Here is a 20,597-nt window from a genome sequence, read left to right as displayed (position 1 = left end):
TAATGTTAGATGGATCATTCCAGGTATGTTTTCAGGAGATGTTGTACCTGCTTGGTCTCTCCCTCTGTCTGGAGAGGAAACAAACAAACAGAGGCACAAACAAATCCCCCCATTTGAAAGTATCTTTTTTCTTTATTGGTCCTTCTGGTCAGGTGCCAACTAAGTGATTTGAACTACTTACAGGTAAAGTGATTCAGTACAGCTGCCAAGGAGGGATTTTATGCTATCCTTTTCTTTATATTTACGACAGCTGGCATTAGGGGGTAGCAAGCCCTGGGGCTCCATGTCACAGGGGACCCCGTGAAGCTAAGTTGCCCAGGCTTTTGCTTCAGCCCCGGGCCCCAGTGAGTGTAATGCCAGCCCTGTTCTCTAGTTTATTTTCATGGACCGCCCCGAAACCTACTCGTGGCCCCCCAGGGGTCCTGGACCTCTGGTTAAGAATCACTGCCCTTGAGATCACAGCTACAATTAGGGCAACTGACCTAAATGGTGGAACCCCAAAAAGTTGGGAGGTGAATAATGGAGATAGCCTTGGGGCTCCAGGGGGAAACATGGGCAAATAGATCATTTTGCATCATGGCCTGAGTCTGGAGAAGAGGCCCTTAAGATTTGGATAGGAAAAGGTCATCAGTAACTTTTGTGAAGGTAGTTTTAAGAGGAGTGGATTTTGTTGTGTGTTTCAGTGCTCAACCCTCTGCACCTCTTTACACTTTATTTTCATGCTTTATAACATAGACATATTGGATCCCTCTGTTGTTTGGTGCATGGGCACAAGCAGATATGTACATATATACACACAGGGCTGTCAAGCTGTGTCATCTTGAATGAGGGAGTTAATATTGATATATGAATGCAGTCTTCAAATGTCTCATCTAAACCACACCCCAAAATCCTTCTCAGGCGAGCTTTTGAAAAGAACGGCAGCTCAGTGCACAAAGAAGGTGTCTCCCTCAACACTAGTGAGCCTCAGCTGGTGGGTGCTAGTGGAAAGGTGGGGTGTGTGAAGTCAGGGAATGGTGCATTAGGGTAATACAAACACATTGTGAAGCCCTAGCCGGAGCAGACTGTACCTACTTCTGCGAGATACAGGAAGGTTCAGGCTGAGATTTGCCAAGGAAGAAGTTGGACACCCAAACCCCACTGAATTTCAGGGGGAGCTGCTAGGTGCCTAACTCTCTTTGAGGACCCCAGCCTCTTTCTAACACATTGCTTAACGCTCCCAGAGATAGCCCCGCCAATGGGAGCCCACTGCACTGAATGGTGCCTCGCATGTCTGCGGCTCACCCGCCCTAGCTGAAAGGGGGAAAGGGCAGAGCAGGGGCCGGGATACAGCCCTGTCGGGCGGGGCGGGGTTTAATGCCGGCTGCTCGGAGTTGTTGACGGAAGTGGCCTCCTGCGCTGTAGCAAGGCGGCTGCTGCCTGAACAAGACCGTGTGTCCGGCGTTGCGTTAGCAAAGGCCAGGTAAGGGGTGCGCGTGGCTGGGTTCGCGCCGCGCCTCTCCTCTCTGGGTGGCGGGGGAAGGGAGTGAGGCTGGATCCCTGGTGCCTGCTTTTCCTGGGAGCTGCTGAGATAGACAAGCACCGGCCAGCGTCACCGTCGCTCCCAAAATCAAAGCTTTGTTGGTGTGACTAGCCACACAATTGCTTCCCCGAGTGTCTGTTACAGCTGGCTGCAGTGTATTGAGCAGCTGCCTAGTTTGTTGTCTGGGATCTAATCCCAGGTGTCAATTTGCCAGTGTTGTCCCTCTCTGATTGGGTAGCAAGTTGTTGCCCAGCACGATGCAAAATGTCCCATCCCTTTCCTTTCTCCTGGGATGATGCAGTTTTTATTCAGATTTCAATGTGCCCCACCAAATTTAGCACACACAAAAAATATGGCTAATGGGCCAACGACCAAAAAATATCTCCTAATTCTTAATCCCTCATTCAATCTTTCCCCTCAGAGGAACCCTTGAAGAACAGATGTGATCTCTGGTTATAAGATTATTTAGTTAGTTAATAAAACCTGCAAAGGGAGGGTGGGGAGAGGGATTGTGTTCTCCTGAGTGTTGTTATAGCAACTAGCACAGAGCAGGACAGTACTCTCTTGACATTGTTGCAAATTAATTAAGTGTCCCTGAAGGTCAACAGATCCAGACTTGATGTGTGTGTGTGTGTGTGTGTGTGTGAAGTGGGGGAGTCAATTCCAGAGCTAAGGACTAGGGCTGTCGATTAATCACAGTTAATTCACACGAGTAACTCAAAATATTAATCGTGATAAAAAATTAATCACAATTAATTGCACTGTTAAACAGTAGAATATCAATTGAAATGTATTAAATATTTTGGATATTTTTCTACATTTTCATATATATCGTATTCTGTGTTGTAACTGAAATCAAAGTGTATATTTTTTATTAGAAATACACCTCTACCCCGATATAACGCTGTCCTTGGGAGCCAAAAAATCTTACTGTGTTATAGGTGAAACCGCGTTATATCGAACTTGCTTTGATCCGCCGGAGTGTGCAGCCCCGCGCCGCCCCCCCCCCCCCCGGAGCGCTGCTTTACTGCATTATATCTGAATTCATGTTATATCGGGTCGCATTATATCAGGGTAGAGGTGTATTTGCACTGTAAAAATGATAAACAAAAGAAATAGTATTTTTCAATTCACCTCATACAAGTACTGTAGTGCAATCTCTTTGTTGTGAAAGTGCAATTTAGAAAGGTAGATTTTTTTGTTACATAACTGTACTCAAAAACAAAACAATGTAAAACTTCAGAGCCTACAAGTCCACTCAGTCCTACTTCTTGTTCAGCCAATCGCTAAGACAAACAAGTTTGTTTACATTTACAGGAGGTAATGCTGCCCTCTTCTTATTTACAGTGTCACCAGAAAGTGAGAACAGGCTTTTGCATGGCACTTTTGTAGCTGGCATTGCAAGGTATTTACGTGCCAGATATGCTAACCATTCGTATGCCCCTTCATGCTTCGGCCACCATTCCAGAGAACATGCTTCCATGCTGATGACGCTAGTTAAAAAAATTATGAATTAATTAAATTTGTGACTGAACTTCTTGGAGGAGAATTGTATGTCCCCTGCTCTGTTTTACCCGCATTCTGCCATATATTTCATATTATAGCAGTCTCGGATGATAACCCAGCACGTTGTTCATTTTAAGAACACTTTCACTGCAGATTTTACAAAATGCAAAGAAGGTACCAATATGAGATTTCTAAAGATAACTACTGCACTCGACCCAAGGTTTAAGAATCTGAAGTACCTTTCAAAATTTTAGAGGGACGAGGTGTGGAGCAATGCTTTCAGAAGTCTTAAAAGAGCAATGCTCCGATGCAGAAACTACAGAATCCGAACCACCAAAAAAGAAAATCAACCTTCTGCTGGTGGCATCTGACTCAGATAAGGAAAATGAACATGTGTCGGTCCGCACTGCTTTGGATTATTAGCTAGCAGAACCCATCATCAGCATGGATGCATGTCCCCTGGAATGGTAGTTGAAGCATGAAGGGACATATGAATCTTTAGCACATCTGGCACGTAAATACCTTGCGACGCTGGCTCCAACAGTGCCATTAAAACATCTGTTCTCACTTTCAGGTGACGTAAACTAGAAGCCGGCAGCATTATCTCCTGCAAATGTAAACAAACTTGTTTGTCTGAGCGATTTGCTGAACAAGAAGTAGGACTGAGTGGACTTGCAGGCTCTAAAGTTTTATTTTTATTTTTAATGCAGGTTTTTTTTGCATAATTCTACATTTGTAAGTTCAACTTTCATGATAAAGAGATTGTACTACAGTTCTTGTATTAGGTGAATTGAAAAATACAATTTCTTTTGTTTTTTTACAGTGCAAATACTTGTAATCAAAAATAAATATAAAGTGAGCACTGTACACTTTCTCTTCTGTGTTGTAATTGAAATCAATATATTTGAAAATGTAGAAAACATCCAAAAATCTTTAAATAAATGGTATTCTATTATTGTTTAACAGTGCGATTAATCATTTGATTAATTTTTTTAATCACAGGATTAATCGCGGTTAATTTTTTTAATCACTTGACAGCCCTACTAAGGACCATTACATTGAGAGTATCTCGCACCAAGTTTCCTCATATTTGAAACAGGAACTCATATGCAATTGTACTGTGATGTAATCTCTATGACCCGGATCCTGCAAACAGTTATATATGGGCTTAGCTTTACACATGTGAGTTGTCCCATTGGCTTCAGTAGGATAATCCACATGCATAAAGTTAGGTTTACCATGTGTAGTTTTGCAGGACTGGGGTGGCAGGTAACTGGACTCCATAAAGTTCTTTTGTAGATTAACACCTACACTATGGATCGGCAACCTTTGGCACGCGGCCCGGCCGGGCCGGTTTGTCTATCTGCCGCGTCCGCAGGTTCGGCCGATCGCAGCTCCCACTGGCCGCGGTTTGCCGTCCCAGGCCAATGGGGGCTGCGGGAAGTGGCGCGGGCCAAGGGATATGCTGGCCGCCACTTCCCGCCACCCCCATTGGCCTGGAGCGGCGAACTGCTGTAAGTGGGAGCCGCGATCGGCTGAACCTGTGGACGCGGCAGGTAGACAAACCGGCCCGGCCCGCCAGGGTGCTTACCTGGCAGGCCGCATGCCAAAGGTTGCTGATCCCTGACCTATACCTTATACTCCCCCTGAAAACAAATCAGAGGGCAAGGCAAGGTTAGAGAGCCCCAGTATAATATGCTGTCTACCAGAAGTGCTGCATAATTCTTTTCTTCCTCTCTTTTTGATGAAAAGTGTTATTTCTGGTAGTTTGAAGGAGTATCTTTCAATAACTCCTTGGTAAATTAGACAAGGGAGTATAAAATATCTTTCAGTTTCTATCTCCCTTCTGTCACATCACATTCACAGTCATACCTGTTGTGTCTCCATGGTGCTGTGTACTTTGCAATTTCAGTGTTATTTAATAAGATATTTATACATCGTCGCCATGGTATGAACACCTCACAAATACCAGTGAATTAAAGTTTGCAACACTCCTGGAGGTGTGGAGTATTATTATCCCTAGGTGGGGAAATGGAGGCACAGATCAGCCCAAGATCCCACTGGAAGTGAATGGTACAGATGGAAACAGAATGTAGATTGCCTCATTGAGCGGCTTGTGCCCTAACTATAAAACCACACTTCCTCCTTTCATGCTGTCTGTATGGGGTGATAGTCTGTCTGCCTTTTTGTTGTTTGTTTTACTGTGGTACAGTTGTCTGCTAGTGAGCAGCTTCTATTTAGGCCCCTGTAAGCGGTCTAGCCCATTGTAATGATCTATTCTGCCCAATGAGTTATATCATTTTTTTTCTAGTTATTTAAGTACTATTCAGACTTGGAAAGGGTTGTTTGTTCCACTGTTGTGGAGATTTAATATTGCTGAAGCTAAAGAGCATTGTTATATCAGAATTTAATGTGTGTTGATCCAGTTTTTGGATGAGGCCCCCTACTGCGTTGCATTGGAGAAAGTGTATGCTGTCTTGCTTGAGATGGCACCTGAAGCTTAGTGTCCATTTTTGCATGTTCATATGTAAGGGTGACTGCCATAGTTTTCCCCTTTTGGCCATCATTGCAGGAGTTCGTTTGCATGTGTAGTACGTTGTGATAAAAGTTATAAAACACACATTAGTTAATTAAATTATTTAAGCAGTTACTCTACTAGGTTTCTCAGCATTCTTTGGATCTGTGTTCCTTAACTGAAGTACAAACTGGAGAATTATTAGAAATTTGAGTTTTATAAGCCAGCCTCTCTTTTAAAGCAAATAAGAAATCACAGAAAACAAACTAAACGTGGTTAAATGATAGTGTTTACAGCATCAAAATTGAACTCCACGTGGAATGTTATGCTTTTCAAGAGATAATAAAGCAGATCAATTAATTCACAGTTTTAACATAATCTTGTTTCAAAGGCAAACTTCCCTAGTTTTAGACTAGTCTGGGCAGGTGATTTTTGATATAAACGTGGAACTATGGTTCTTTAAGCTTGATTTGAGATAAGGATCTATATTTATCTGCCAATGGAGTTACGGGACTACTGATGTCATTTCAACTAAACAATTCTAAGTGGAATTTTAAAAATGTAGAGAAGCTTCTTAATTACCAAAGAATTGTTTTATCCAGGTGACACTCATAGACAAGCTTTACCACTAACACACACACAAGATTATCAAATATTAAACCCAAATATAATATGCAGTTAATTATCTGGAAGCTTTTGTAATTTCTCTGGAATTTCACCAACACTGAAAGCTCTTGCCTTAGTTTAAACAACGGTTGAAATAGTGGTAAAACCTTCATCTTGCAAGCCAATTCAAAGCTTTTTCCTCTTTTAAGAAGCTGTCAATTCTCTTGATCACAAAATCTGTATGATTTTTAGACTGAGCTCTCAGAAACACTCTGGGTTTCTCACAGCTAATTTTTGCTGTAGGGAAGCACAGTTTCCTGTTGTAAATAGTACAAAGCTTAGTTAGTGTAATGAGTTTCTCCAGCATCAATGCTTTCCATTGAGTTAGTGATTCAGTATAGCTAAACTAAACGTGTTAGTGAAATACAAGTGCACATTATACATTTTAGTCATCCAGAGGGTTTTAACTCAGGTTTATGCTTTCTGAGAAGCACTTAGTCTAGCTATAACCAAGTCATCGTTGAGTAAACAATACATTGTTTTTATAAAAGTCATTTTGCTGATTTTTAGTTAGAACTGCAGTGAAGCTTGGTTCTCTAGCTCAGCTTCTCAGTTGCGTTTCTCTGGACTGATAAAGTTCATTCAGATGATTCACTGTTGGGATTATGACAGTTATAGTCTTATTCTTTTTCCAGCCTTCACAGTGATCTTCCTAGATAGGACTTTAAAAGTCAGAGTTAATAGACAAGATTTTAGCTTTCTATCATAAGCAGATACAAAGCAAGGGGGCACTCTAGCTAGCCAATGACAGTCCAGCTTAAAGTCTCTCTCAGACAGGTGTTTTGGCTTTGGGAAGCAGACCAGCAGGTTGAACAAAATGGCATTTCCCGCCCCACACTTTCTGCTGGGCAATGCTGCCTGGTTCTCTTCTTGGCAAAGACTTGAAATTTCCACCCAGGATATGAGTTGTGTCCCTTCTGTTCATCCAATGAGAGAAAGAGGCGTCACCTTTATGGCTTCTTGCAACTTTGTCTAGAAAACTCCAGTTTCGTTGTTCAAACCACCTTGTACTATACCGATTTGTATAATAGGAATTTGATAATAGGGAGGTACATGGAACTAATTAGGTCATTATGTTTTGCCCCCAATTTCTTTTTGTAATGATTCTGACACTGCTCATCTCCAGGGAGGCTCATTTCTCTTGAATCACCTTTTCTTGCTCTCACTGGGTTGATCTGCAGCTGATGCAAGCAGTTTCCCCAAAACAGAACAGATTTTGCTGGTCAGGAATTTAGTTGTAGGGGAAGAAGCTGTAACCACTGGAGTTGCAGATTGGCCTCTGTCATGTGACATGATATTAAGTTTTGTGTCACTGGTCCAAGTCATATGACTGAGACTAGGAAATGAAATTTGAGTCTCTCACCAGCACTCCTGCATGTTATAGTGCTGATGGGAAAATGGTGGGGAAACTACATCAAAATTATCTTATTTTTTCAGTTCAAAATTTTAATTGAAAACTTGTAGAACGGTTGAAATCTGAAAAAAAAAAATGATTAGCAATAGGGTCACACTCTTTTCCAAGAAATCATGAAATAGCTCTCTGTTTTCTAGCTCCAAACTTTCAGGACCAGATTTTCAAACTAGGTCTCCATTTTGGCAGGCACAATTTTCCACTTGCAATTAATTGTTCCCACACAGCTTTCCTGGCAATGCATTGTGGATGCAAAAGAGAAAGTCTGCGTTAAAAATCAGGCCCTCCCTATGCCTTTGATCCTACCTGAACTCTGTGCGGAAGGCTTTAAGTTCTAGTTATCTTGGGTGTTACTTTTTACAATCTCACTTTCAGATAGATGTGAGTTCTAACTTGGTGGTGTCCCCTTAATAAGCACTCAAGGTGAAACTCCACACTGTGCAAAGGGCCAGCACAAAGATTACAAACCACTTAAATGCCACTTAAACCTTATTGTGAGGGCTGAAGTGTAACTATTATTAAGTAGAACATAGGCCTTCCGCTGGCCTTCTGCATAGGTGGGAATTTCAACTGTAGAAAATAAATGATACTTTAGGCCCAATGAGCTTTCATGAAGGTCCAGCTTGGATGGGCCAAACAGAATATTAGTGTTAAATTTGAGGTTTCCTAAATTAATCACTTTGTGCATTTGAACTCAACAGTAATGTAAGTTTATGCAACATAAAGCTTATTTACATATAAATATTATGGTTCAGCTCTCAAGATATGTCAGGGGCCAGCTTTCCAATGGTATAATGTGCTGTACAAGTAAGACAAAAGACAGTGCTTTCAGCTCTGATTCTAGTGAAATATGAAATTTAACACTTCAAACAAAAAAATCATGTACAGCTTTCAATATTCATGTGTTAAAATAAGTTGTGTTGTTTGTTTTAAATTTCACATAGCATTGATAACTTCTGTTGTTTCTGTAGTGTCTGCAGGTTGTTTATTTCTAACACCTAAAACCTAGTAAACATCTGACTGGTAATTTTTACAGATTTCTTTTTCTCTTTATAGATATATATTAAATAAAATGAAGCCGGCTACAGGACATTATTTGATTCTGGGTTGTTTTTGTCTGGCTTTCTATTCTGGGTGTACTTCATATAAATTCCTGGAAAGGTAAGTTATCAGTTGGAAAAGTTTCTAATATCTTACCAAGTTTGTTTATTTGTTTTTAAAGCAGAACTTAAACTTCTGGAATATGGTCAGGTTTTTATCAATGTGAAATTTTTGTTTCATCTTGTGCTATTTTTGATGCACTATATTTTTGTCTCCTTCTGCATAGTTAGCATAATGATACTGTATGAATGAAGTTGCTTTTTTATGCCTAAAAAAATTTTGTTAATATGGTTTACATTTGTTAATATGGCAGAAAGAAGAAGGGAGGAAACTTGTTTCAGTTAAAAACATTACAGTTATGCTTCATAATTAATTTTAATCTAGTATTTGTTTTAGGCAGTGCCTATAAATAATAAATGGAAAACCTGGTCAATGTTGTGTTAATTTAGATAGCTAATGAAACTGACAAGTTTTTAAGCATGACCACTGTGACAAAGTGAAGTGTGTAATGAAAATGTTTATTAGGCCTGAGACAGACCCATTTTTTGCTGTGTTAGAGGTGGTGGTGGTAGATGTTCTTTAAAAGATATGTCATAATTTCAGTTAGTAAAGGTCCTAGGTGCTTTTGACTCACTAGCTAAGGGTATATCTACACTTAAAATGTTACAGCAACGCAGGGTACACCATTGTATCACTTCTGTGAAGACACTACCTACACTGATGGGAGGAATTCTCCCGTCAGCATAGGTAATCCATCTTCCCGAGAGATAGTAGCATAGGTAATCCATCTTCCTGAGAGATAGTAGCTAGGTCCATGGACCTAGTGTTGGCTACACTGGGGAATAGGTCAGTAAAACTACATCTCTCAGTTGCAAATTTTTCACACCCCTGAATTACTTAGCTTACCAATATCCATTCCTAGTGCAGACCAGGCCTAAGAGATGCATAGCTCAGGGGTTGGCAACGTTCGGCACGCGGCTCGCCAAGGTAAGCACCCTGGCGGGCTGGGCCAATTTATTTACCTGCTGACGTGGCAGGTTCGGCCGATCGCGGCCCCCACTGGCCGCGGTTTGCTGTACCGGGCCAATGGGGGCGGCGAGAAGCCGCGGCCAGCACATCGCTCGCCCGCGCCGCTTCTCGCCGCCCCCATTGGCCCGGGACGGCGAACCGCGGCCAGTGGGGGCCGCAATCGGCCGAACCTGCCACGTCAGCAGGTAAATAAACTGGCCTGGCCCGCCAGGGTGCTTACCCTGGCGAGCCACGTGCCGAACGTTGCCGACCCCTGGCATAGCTCAAAGTGGCAGGTAATGGCTCAGTTTTTCTGCAGTTATTCTAGAATTATCTGTTATGTGAATGGGTCACATTCAGAGAGGGAAGCTATTGTGTTATCAAGCCTAAATCCATTGTATGTTTTCTGATATTCTGGGAGAGACACTCAAATTCATGACATTTTCTCTGAGAAGTAGGTTGATAGTTCTCCACAATGGGAGCCATGTAGGTGCCAAATGAGTTTAGTTGTCACAGGATTAGGCGGCAGGTGGGGTGTGTGTGTTGTGGTGCCTGGGCTTTAAGCACCTAAATCCGTTTGTGGATCTGGCCCTAAGTTAATACAGTTTTTGAGTCTGTGTATAGGGGGTAATGTTTAGTTTTGGAATGATTAGTATAGTAGTGGAACTTCTACAATTTCAAGTCCAAAAAAAGAGAGTTTTGTTGTGTGGGGGGTTATTTTTTATTTAGAACTCACATAGCACAAGGACATCTTTCACTGTTGCAAAATATTAGAAGATCCAACAATAACTGTGTAATATAGGGCCAGTTAGTGATCTGATCTCAGTAGGAAAAATGTTGATGGTTATTATTGTGGCTATGCCTGATTTGTTCCACAGCTGTTGAGTATAATGAATTAAAAACCACACATAAATCTGAATGTCTGTTTAGTTGGCTACATTTTATCTCTTAATAGTGCAAAACCACAGATGGACAGATTCAGAATTGAGGATAACTTCATGACAACTTAAAACCATAAATATATTTTTCTGCTTCCCCCTGCTTGGGGAAAATTAATCTTCTCAAATAATTGCTTTATTTCCTTATTCTCTTTCACATTCGTTCTAACGAAGGGCATATGACAAATTGGCAGTTCACAAGAGGTTAACAGCCATTTACTCTGTCAGTTCTGCAGGTCATTCTGTTGGCTTGAGCAAATTGAGGCTTTGTAAGGTTTTAACATATGCTTTATTTAATAACTACTATTATACATGACAACCCTTTCCCCCCATTATTTCCACCCCCTGTTTCTGAATGCATCTGCATCTATCCAGTCTCCTTATTCCACTCTTTTCCTATCCCACCCCAAATTGTTAACCTGGCTTTACTCCTCAATATGAATCTGTTGTGTAAGTGCATTGCCCTTACAGTCATGTCATTTTCACCACTGCTGTGTGATCATAGTGATTGTTTTAGAAGAACACTTACCATTTCAAGAATGCTGTCCACACCCTTTTCAAATAACACAGACATGAAGAAAAATTAGGAGATTCTTGGCACCCTCTAAATGTGCTCTTATTGTAATAAGAAAAAGTGTCCAAGTGCTCTTCTAAATCTAATAAAATTACATATTACTATTTTCTCTATATTAAATAGAAAATCTGTAGGGAGATGAGCTGCCATCAGTGGAATTTGTTTAGCAATAAGTAAAATATTAATAACAATCAAAACCCACTATTTCTTTGTGCACTGCCTTATATGGCAAGTCCCTACTCCTTGTTTGGGGTCCTTAAGCACAGCTGCAATAGAAAGAATAAATAATAATTGATTAAAATCAGTGTGTGTTACACTACTTAGCAATGTGGAGGAGTTTTGCTTTTTGAAATGCGTGAGGAAAATAAATGTTTCGTCTCTTCTTCTCCAGTGAGCACCATCCTCACACTTGGAAAAAGCTGTTCCTTGTTCATCACTGGCCCGTGACCGTATGCAAGGTGAGCTTTGTTTTGTTTTTGATTTTTAAATATATCATTGTAAATGTGTAGATCATGCAGTATATGACTGAAAATAAGATGAACCTAGTATTATAGTAAAATCCCTGAAATATTTAAACCTACTTACATTTTGGTACTCTCACTTCTCTGAGTATTGGTTAATATCTGTTGTTTGTCACATCTTTCAGTGGCTCGAGAGCAACAGTAAAGAACAAGTGGCTAGTGCCATATCCATAATAGTCTATAGCCCTAAGAGGCAGCATATAAGCCTTAATAGTAAAACATACAATGAGCAATGGCGCCTCACAGTCTTAGGCTCATACAGCTATGTGACCCTAGTTCAATTTATCAGAGGGGTAGCCGTGTTAGTCTGGATCTGTAAAAAGCAACAGAGAGTCCTGTGGCACCTTTAAGACTAACAGATGTATTGGAGCATAAGCTTTCGTGGGTGAATGCCCACTTCGTCAGACGCATGACGAAGTGGGCATTCACCCACGAAAGCTTATGCTCCAATACATCTGTTAGTCTTAAAGGTGCCATAGGACCCTCTGTTAGTTCAATTTAGTGGGCAGTTACTCACATGATGAGGTCAATGGACTATTCATAAGAATAACTGTCTACCAACTTGATTAAGCTTCGCAATATCAGCTCTATTGTTTTAGTGCTGTCATTTAAATATGGGTTAAACTGAAAAAATCAATATCTATCACTGATATGCCCAGGAATTCTGGCAGGAATTCTAGAACACAGAGTTTCCAGATACGTTTGTAAAGTGCTTAGCAAATAAATGTACTTCCCTTCAGTCCCAATGACATTAAATTCTGTTAAGTGGGTTTTTTTTAGCGAGGTAGGAGACACAACAGAGATCTGCTTTTTTGCTGCTGACTTGAAATGTAAGTTTAATTTTTTGGGGGTTCTTAATCAGATTGGCTGAGGCAGGGTGGTATGATCCTGTGAGTAATAAAGAGAAGCCTCAACTAGGGCAAGTGTTACTGCTACACATCTGGAACCGCAATTCTGAGAGAAACACGTTTATACCTCTAACTGTAGCATTTGGGGGCACACTCTCTTGTTTAAGGGCAGCTTTTTAGGCTTGTCAGCCCTGTTTCAGGAATCAAATTAGGGAGAAAAGCAGCAACAGTAAAACATATACAGTGTTAAACTCTTCTGAGGGGAGCAGGAGTTGTGCTCTACAGCAGTGTTTTTCAACCACTGTTCCGCGGCACACTAGTGTGCCGCGAGATGTTGCCTGGTGTGCCGTGGGAAAAAAATATTTTCCACTACATATCTGTGTGAGATGAGCTTTTCAAGCATGATTGCTATAAAAACTAAATACAGAGAGAGACTGAGAGCTGTTGACGAAGAGCTACGTGTGTGTCTTTCTTCGATTCCAGCCAGAATATCAGCTTTGTGTTCAGCCAAACAGGCCCAGGTTGCGCACTGAATAAAGTATTTTATAATTTTTCATATTTCTGTTTACTTACTATTTCATAATAAAGTAATTATAAAATACTTTCTTTGTGTTTATTTGATTCCTATTCAAGAGAATTACTTTATATATAGTCAATATAGGCACAGAGTTAAATTTTTTAACATTTTCTAATGGTGGTGTGCCTCGTGATTTTTTTCATGAAACAAGTGTGCCTTTGCCCAAAAAAAGGTTGAAAAACACTGCTCTACAGTATTCTAAATTGGGAGGGCAGTGATAGTGGAGAAATTAACAGCCAATTTTTCAAACATGATAGTTGATTTCGGGTGTCCAATTTGAGGCATATTAGGTCTGATTTTCAGTGCTCTTGGGTGCACACAGTTCACAGTTACTTCAGTTGTACTTCTGCTGGTGTGCACTTCTGAAAATCTGGCAACAGGTCAAGCATTTAAATGGAGGCAACCCAAAATCAAGGGCCTTGCAAATCTTTGGTTAAATGAATGAGACATGCAGACCATCAAAGTAAAATATTTTACTACGGTGCATCCACCCTGGCAGCTGCTTTAAATGTTAGAACTCTGATGTTGGCTGAAAAGTTATATAACCCTCTGAGCTAAAATGGAGAAGCTGCAAGCAGGATAACTGAAGACTTGGCAAGCTACCAAAAAGGCAGGCTCTCTAAACAGTAATCCTTACAGTGTCTCATGTAGGGAGAGGAATCAACATGGATACAAGTGTATCTAATGGACTAGAGAAACTCTGAAAGAATATAATCATTAGGTGACTTTTTGTACCGTTTCACACCCTTGAGTGGTTACAAGAATCTTAACTTCAGTTCCACCTCCTATGTTTTCAAAACTTATAGATTTCTTCTTGTTAACATCATGTAATATGTGGAAGTAGGGTTCCAGAATGCAACTGTAGTTGGTTAAAAAATATAGAGTTTTTTAAGCTGCAAAACAATCTGTTTCTTAAGTGTCTTTCAAATGATTTACATATTAATTTCAGGAGGAAAATATCGCTAGCCTTGTGCCTTCTTTTTTCAAAATGATTAATAAACTACTCTGATGACTTTAAAAAAATGACTGGATACAGGAGATTGCAACACAGATTCTATCATTCATGTTTGTAAAGTGCTTTGATGATGGAATACTCTATGCAAATGATTATTATTATTATTAGGTTATATTTCCTGAAGGGGTGGAGTGGGTGGGTGTGTCTGTCAGTCAGTCAGTCAGCCACTTTGCTTATATGCAGGGCTGTTTCCAGGAGGTTAAACTCTTGCTTGGCGTGCAGATGACTTTCATCTTTATTCCTACCAGCTGTAATTGTTTGTGTGTACAGAAAAGATATTCAGAAAACTGCAGATCTTTCTTTAGTAAATTAAAATGAAATCTGCTTAATGATCACTTTGAAATCCCTTGAGTAGAGTGTACATGCTAGAAATAGAGACCATATGTACCTTAGATGTTTATACATTTTAAGCTGTTACTTTATTGTGTATGGTAACTTTTGAGTACATTTTTTCTCTGACTTGGTTAGATTGGACATTATATGTTTAGGTTTTGTGTTAATAGATTAAGGCCAGAAAGGACCATTAGGGTCAACTAGTCTGACCTCCTGCATAACACGGGCTTTAGAATTTCACCTAGTGATTCCTACAGTGGAGAAAATTGTTCTTCCTGCTCCGTAAGTGAACATTATTGAGCCCAGTAACTTGTGGGTGAACTAGACCATCTCTTTTAGAAAGGTATCCCATCTCAATTTAATGACTCCGAATGATGATGAATTTACCGCTTCCCTTAATAAATTGTTCCAATGATTAATCAACCTCCCATAAAAGTAGCACTTTGTGCAATGAATTTTTTTCTAATGTCAACTTCCTATTACTTAGCCTTTGAGTCACTTCGACACTTTCACTGCTATTTGTAATACAGAGGTAACATAAACTACTTAAAAGCTGTGCTTGAGAACTCTTTTTAAAGGAGGGGTGTGCTGTTACGCTTGACTCATCATCGTGGCTTCAGTGATGGTGAGCTAACAGTTCCTTTATGATTCTGTAGGAGTTAGGGGACTGTTCAATCCTAGGGGATTGTGAACCCTGTTAGATGGGAATGGGAACAGTTAAATAGGAAAGGTTGTCTCCCCAGCTAAGGAACTGGAGGAGGGAAGCTTTTTTGACTGTGCCTTTCTTTCTTGGAGTTGATTAAGGTAGAGGGTCTATTTTAAGTGCTGCCTGCTCTGGAGATACTTATTTTGGCAAACAGTAGCAGTAGCTGCCCTGCCATTCATTGGGAATATGGAGGCCTGTGGAGAGGGGAAATCTGTTGCAAGAGTTTGGTCATCCAGTCTCTGTCTTGGTGAGCAAGGGGAGAACAGGAAGGAAGATAAAGGCCACATCCTCAGCTCTGCTTAAATCTGCTTTGCACCACCCATAACAATTGAACAAATGAGAGAGCCACCTAGGAGAAAGGAAACAGGGCTGACTGTTAAACAGAATGCATTGGTGACACAATGGTGCCGCAATACCACCAATACCAATTCCAGGGCAGACTGCTAAAAACCAGGGCACAAATCCGTAATTGGTTGAGAGTTTTAAACATAAATTTTATCAACTAACTGCACCAAGTGCAAACTCCTCAGGTACTTTAACAGTCTTAACATGGAGTCACAGACAGTCCTTGGGTATTCCATCTGTCTTGCCACCCAGGTGAGTCAGTCTCTGTGATAGATGGTCCCTTACGCTGAGAATCACAGCAATAATCAGGTTACTCCTAATCCCAAGGGACCAGTCACTTACCCCAGGTCAATTGTGCTTTAGATCTCACACCAAAGACAACACTTGTAAACTATATGAAGTCCTATTAAGTAGGGAAGGGAAACTAGAGTTATTTACAAGGATAAAGCAAGCAAATATAGGCTCTGTTTACATTGCAATTGGACACCCATGACTGGTTCATGCCAGCTGACTCAGGCTCACGGGGCTGTTTAATTGTGGTGCAGATGTTTGGGCTGGAGCCTGGGCTCTGGGACCCTCCTACCACAATTAATTAATTAACACCACAGTTAAACAGCGCTGACTCAGGCTAAGGGGCTGTTTAATTGTGGTGTAAATTAATAAATGTGGTAGGTTTTTAATTGCAGTGTAGACATATCCATAGACACACAAATGAGTTAGTCCTAGGTTTCAAAAGGTAATATAGGCTTCTATAATCAGCAAGCTCTGTTTGTCCTTCAGGGCTAACCCAGGCTAAGCATCTAGGGATCTCTTGCTTATACCTAGAAACACCTTGCCCCGCAGAGTCCAAGCAGCATAGAGATCCTTAATTCTTTTGGTTTGGGGGTTTTATCCCCCTCCTGCCAAGTGCTCTCAGCTGATGGGAGGAGTCTGCTTGTATGACTGATGTTCATGAGGAGGAGAGCAAAACAACAAGAAGTATCTTTAGTCCTATTGACTGCTGTTGACTTTTTCTCACTCCAGATGTAGGGAGTTTCCAGTTGTAAGATCCAACCCTAGCCCACCTGGTATCAATAGGTCTCCTCTTTCAGGAGGGATGTAACGATTTCTGTAGAAGAGCATCTCTTCACAATAATTAATGTCCCTCTCCTGTATGCAGTCACAGAGGCTCACAATACAACTGCTCAAGTATTACATTACAATTTGGAACACAGATATTACAAATAAGATTAATGCATGCAGCAACTCCCAAGCATTCAATAATCTAAACACTTTCTTGAAATTCTAACAATTTCACTTTTTTCTATGTATTACTCTCCATATTTGTCACAATTATCTTATCAATATTAACCCACAAGTGAGCCAGACAGATTCCAGCTATGTATTTATCAGTGTCCACTTGAGACCCAGGGACCTTGGCATGAGCTGGCGCCTGGTCTGCCAGCATCACACATTTCATTTAAGAATGAAACCAGTTTTCAATAATAGATTCATTAACACTGGTATGATCAAAGATGTTCCTAGCTGCAGGGTTTTAGTTGTGACTGTATATTAAAGGTTACAAGAAAAAGAGACACATCAAATAAAATAGAGTTATACCAGTTCAGCAATCAGAGGGATTATGGTGAACCACTGCTGTTTTGATGTGTCGTTAGACCAAAAAGTCCTTGCTTATGGACACCAAATAAAGTTGTTCCTTTCTTCCTCTGTTAGTCATGTGCAAACGTTGCTGTTTCTAAAAATGAGTTGGCCTGATGGCCTGCAATTTTGTGTCAGTTATAACTTTCACATTTTCAAAATTATTTAACTGTACAGTTGCCTTTACAATATGTTCCATCTCTGAACTGGATAGTCTCGTATTTGAACTGGTGTTACCCAAGAGATGTGTTCCACTGTAGATACAATATATTAGTGCTCAGGGTAAAATGTATTCTTCTGGATGAGCTTGTTCTAAAACCAGGTTACCTCAGAGCAATTGTGTTATAGTTCTACACATCTGTGAGTATTTCGAGCAAATGTTTACTTGCAAGAGGCCTGTGCTACATATTTGTGAGGGACAGCTCTTTTCCCATACGGTCCCCGTAAACTACCAGCTTATATTGTAACTACAGAAGCCAGACTCTAGTTTCCATTTTCACTGTTGCTTTGGTGTTCATCCTGGATTAACTTATTTTTGTAGGATCTATATAAATGAAACAGATTTTCATTTAAACTAGATCTATTTATCATAGGTACTTATATGGCCCCCATTACAGTGGTCTCTGAGCACCTTACAGTCCTTTATGTATGTATCCTCACAACACCTTATTAAGTAGGGCAGTGCTATTATCCTCATTTTACAGACAGAGAGCTGATCCACAGAGATGATTTGTCCAAGATCACACAGGAAGTATGTGGCAGAACTGGGAATGAACCCAGGTCTCCCAAGGATAGGGCTCTAACCAACACACCATCCTTCCTTTCAATATAAGAAGTGATAGATGGGCCCTCTGGTGGCTTGCATCTGCATTCTGGTTTTACAAATACAGTTTGAAAGATGGCTTATCATACCAAATTGGACTGTGCTGTACAGTCTGATTGCCAGATGGTTTTCAAAATGTTCAAAACCAGATTGTTGTTGTTCTTCCACACCAACTACAACATCTCAAAGAACCACAGATACTGTAAGATAAGTAACTGTTCTGTCTTAATTGTGACTCACAAATCTGGAGGGTAATATAGAGAAAGCGAAATCTGTAAAAGGTACTATGCCAGCCAGTTCAGTGTGGTGGGCCTGATTCTCTGTTACCTTGCACTTTGTCCATTTACGCTTGTGCAAAGTTTGGTGTAAAATGCTACCAGATCAGAATTCATCACTCACTTGCACTCAGTTTGCATAGGTTTCAAATGATTACATAAAGTGCAAACCAATTGAATTTCAAGCCTGGTGAGTTTAATCCATGTTCACACCAGTCTAAGAAGGATTTCAATTTGAAGGACTGTCAACCTTTGATGTTTGACTTTCTAGGAATTTCAAAGCAAGGTCTTGATCCAGTTTGCACTGAAGTTAATGGAAGTTTTGCCATTTACTTTGATGGGAGCTGGAGCTGGCCCCAAGTGATTAGCAAACGTAGTGGTCCGAGCTATTTAGGTGTAAGACAGTGTTCAAGGGAAGATGTAACTTGCTGGATAGTTGTTAATTGACTGTGTTTCTGGTTTAGCTATCTGAAGTGTTTTGATTTCACAAAGCCTGTCTCCTTTGAGGAGCAATGTTGTTTGTCTAATTTCCCTTCTGGAATAAAACAGACACTGGGTTTAATTGCTGTCTAGTCACTGGACTATGTAGGTGGCAAGATCAGAGAGGAAGGAAACTGGCACACATGGAAAGAAAACGTGAAAAATTAAGAATGCTGCTTTATGCATGGCATAGGACTGTAGAAGCTTGGACAATTAGTGAGGTTACAGGTCTTATTCTACCCTTCTGCAGTGTCAGAGCAGTAGCTCTGACCAAGTGAATCACACTAATTAAGACAGGAAGGAACATGCAGAGATTAAAAGAAAAGCTAGTAGGGAGTTTTTGTTTTTTAATCAATATTTACATTAAACTATTTGGTGGTTACCAGGCAGAATATTGGAGAAAGTACAAAAATAACACTGAGTCTGACAGTCTGAGCATCAAGTTTAGTGACTGATCAGGAGCATATAACCTACACTAAAAACAACATTTTATGCACAGAGCGCTCTGCTCTCCCTGTGTAATCAAGGGCTCTGCTTCCTTTCAGGCGGAAACCCCAACCCTTATATAATACACCTCTTCCCCGATACAACGCTGTCCTCGGGAGCCAAAAAATCTTACCGCGTTATAGGTGAAACCGCGTTATATCGAACTTGCTTTGATCCGCTGGAGCGTGCAGCCCCGCCCCCCCAGAGCGCTGCTTTACCGCATTATATCCGAATTCGTGTTATATTGGGGTAGAGGTGTAGTAATAGTCCGTACTCAAGCAAGTAGTTAAACTGAAATCAGCGGGATTAGTGCGAGGGTTTGCAAGACTGGGCCTCCATATTATATTTACTGAGCTCCTGGAAAGTTCCTATATCTACTGTTCTGCCCTTTCTTTAGCAGTTAATGTTTTGCATAGGTAATTATTTGGGCTGTGAATGCTGGTGTGGTTCTCTCCCTTAATCATTGTATGTCTACTTGTATACCAGCAGTAGAATTGCTCATGGACATATACAAATTATTGTTGGCGTCAGGGCCAGAGAACACTTTTGTGCCCCCAAGAGTGGCTTAGCTGGCTAACCAGTGGAGTGGGGAAAAATGGCACAGTGGAGTGGTGCGCCCCAGGAAGTTGGCGCCCAGGGCAACCGCCCTGCTGACCTGCCCCTAAAACTGGCCCTGGTTGATTTCACTAACACACAATTGATGGCTTCTCACAACGTTTAAAATCTCTTTGTTTTGGGAACTCTGAACTCATTGAAAGGGTCTGCTGATCTCTTAAATAGGAAACTGCTGGGAACTGCAGGCCAGATCCTCATTAGATGTAAATAAGACTTAGCTGCATTCACTTAGATGGTGCTATGCTGATTTACAGTAACTGAGAATCTGCCCTTGATCTTTCAAGTATTCGTGCTGCTCATTCAGCATGTTTGTGGTAAATCCCTTAGCATGCTCTAATGTTTTTAAACCCAAAATGGATTAGGTGATCTCTGACTAAGTAATGTATTTAATAAATGTTATGGACTTTTGCTTTCTTTAGATGAGTGAAAATGACTGCAAAGATCCCCCCCAGTACTGGACAATTCATGGACTATGGTAAGAACTTAAAACAAATCCTTTTAATTTCAAATTAGAAAAGAATGCCATGTTGGTCTAAATTCAGTGCTGGCGTAAGCGGGTACAGCTTCATTGACTTCAAGTGTAAGGGCCTGATTCTCCTCCTATTTACACCGGTGTAAATCAGAAATAACTTCATTAGAGACAATGCTGTAAAATGAGTTTGAGGGAGAGAAGAATCAGGCTCTTAGACTTGGC

At 40.7% G+C, this 20,597-nt stretch overlaps 1 protein-coding gene across 1 annotated transcript in view; it reads left to right on the top strand.

The window, feature by feature from the left end:
- The first annotated feature begins 1,257 nt into the window (after positions 1-1,257).
- RNASET2 (ribonuclease T2) overlaps positions 1,258-20,597 on the top strand; it is a 40,149-nt gene continuing 20,809 nt past the window's right edge. Inside the window, 5 exon segments of the mRNA XM_065401613.1 lie at positions 1,258-1,341; positions 1,344-1,462; positions 8,677-8,781; positions 11,633-11,699; positions 20,323-20,378. Of these exon segments, the coding sequence (XP_065257685.1) occupies positions 1,258-1,341; positions 1,344-1,462; positions 8,677-8,781; positions 11,633-11,699; positions 20,323-20,378 (431 nt within the window).

Source organism: Emys orbicularis, chromosome 3, assembly GCF_028017835.1.
Source record: "Emys orbicularis isolate rEmyOrb1 chromosome 3, rEmyOrb1.hap1, whole genome shotgun sequence".
NCBI lineage: Eukaryota > Metazoa > Chordata > Testudines > Emydidae > Emys > Emys orbicularis.
Note: the sequence above shows the minus strand (reverse complement) of the source record. Positions and strands in the feature narration are given on the sequence as shown.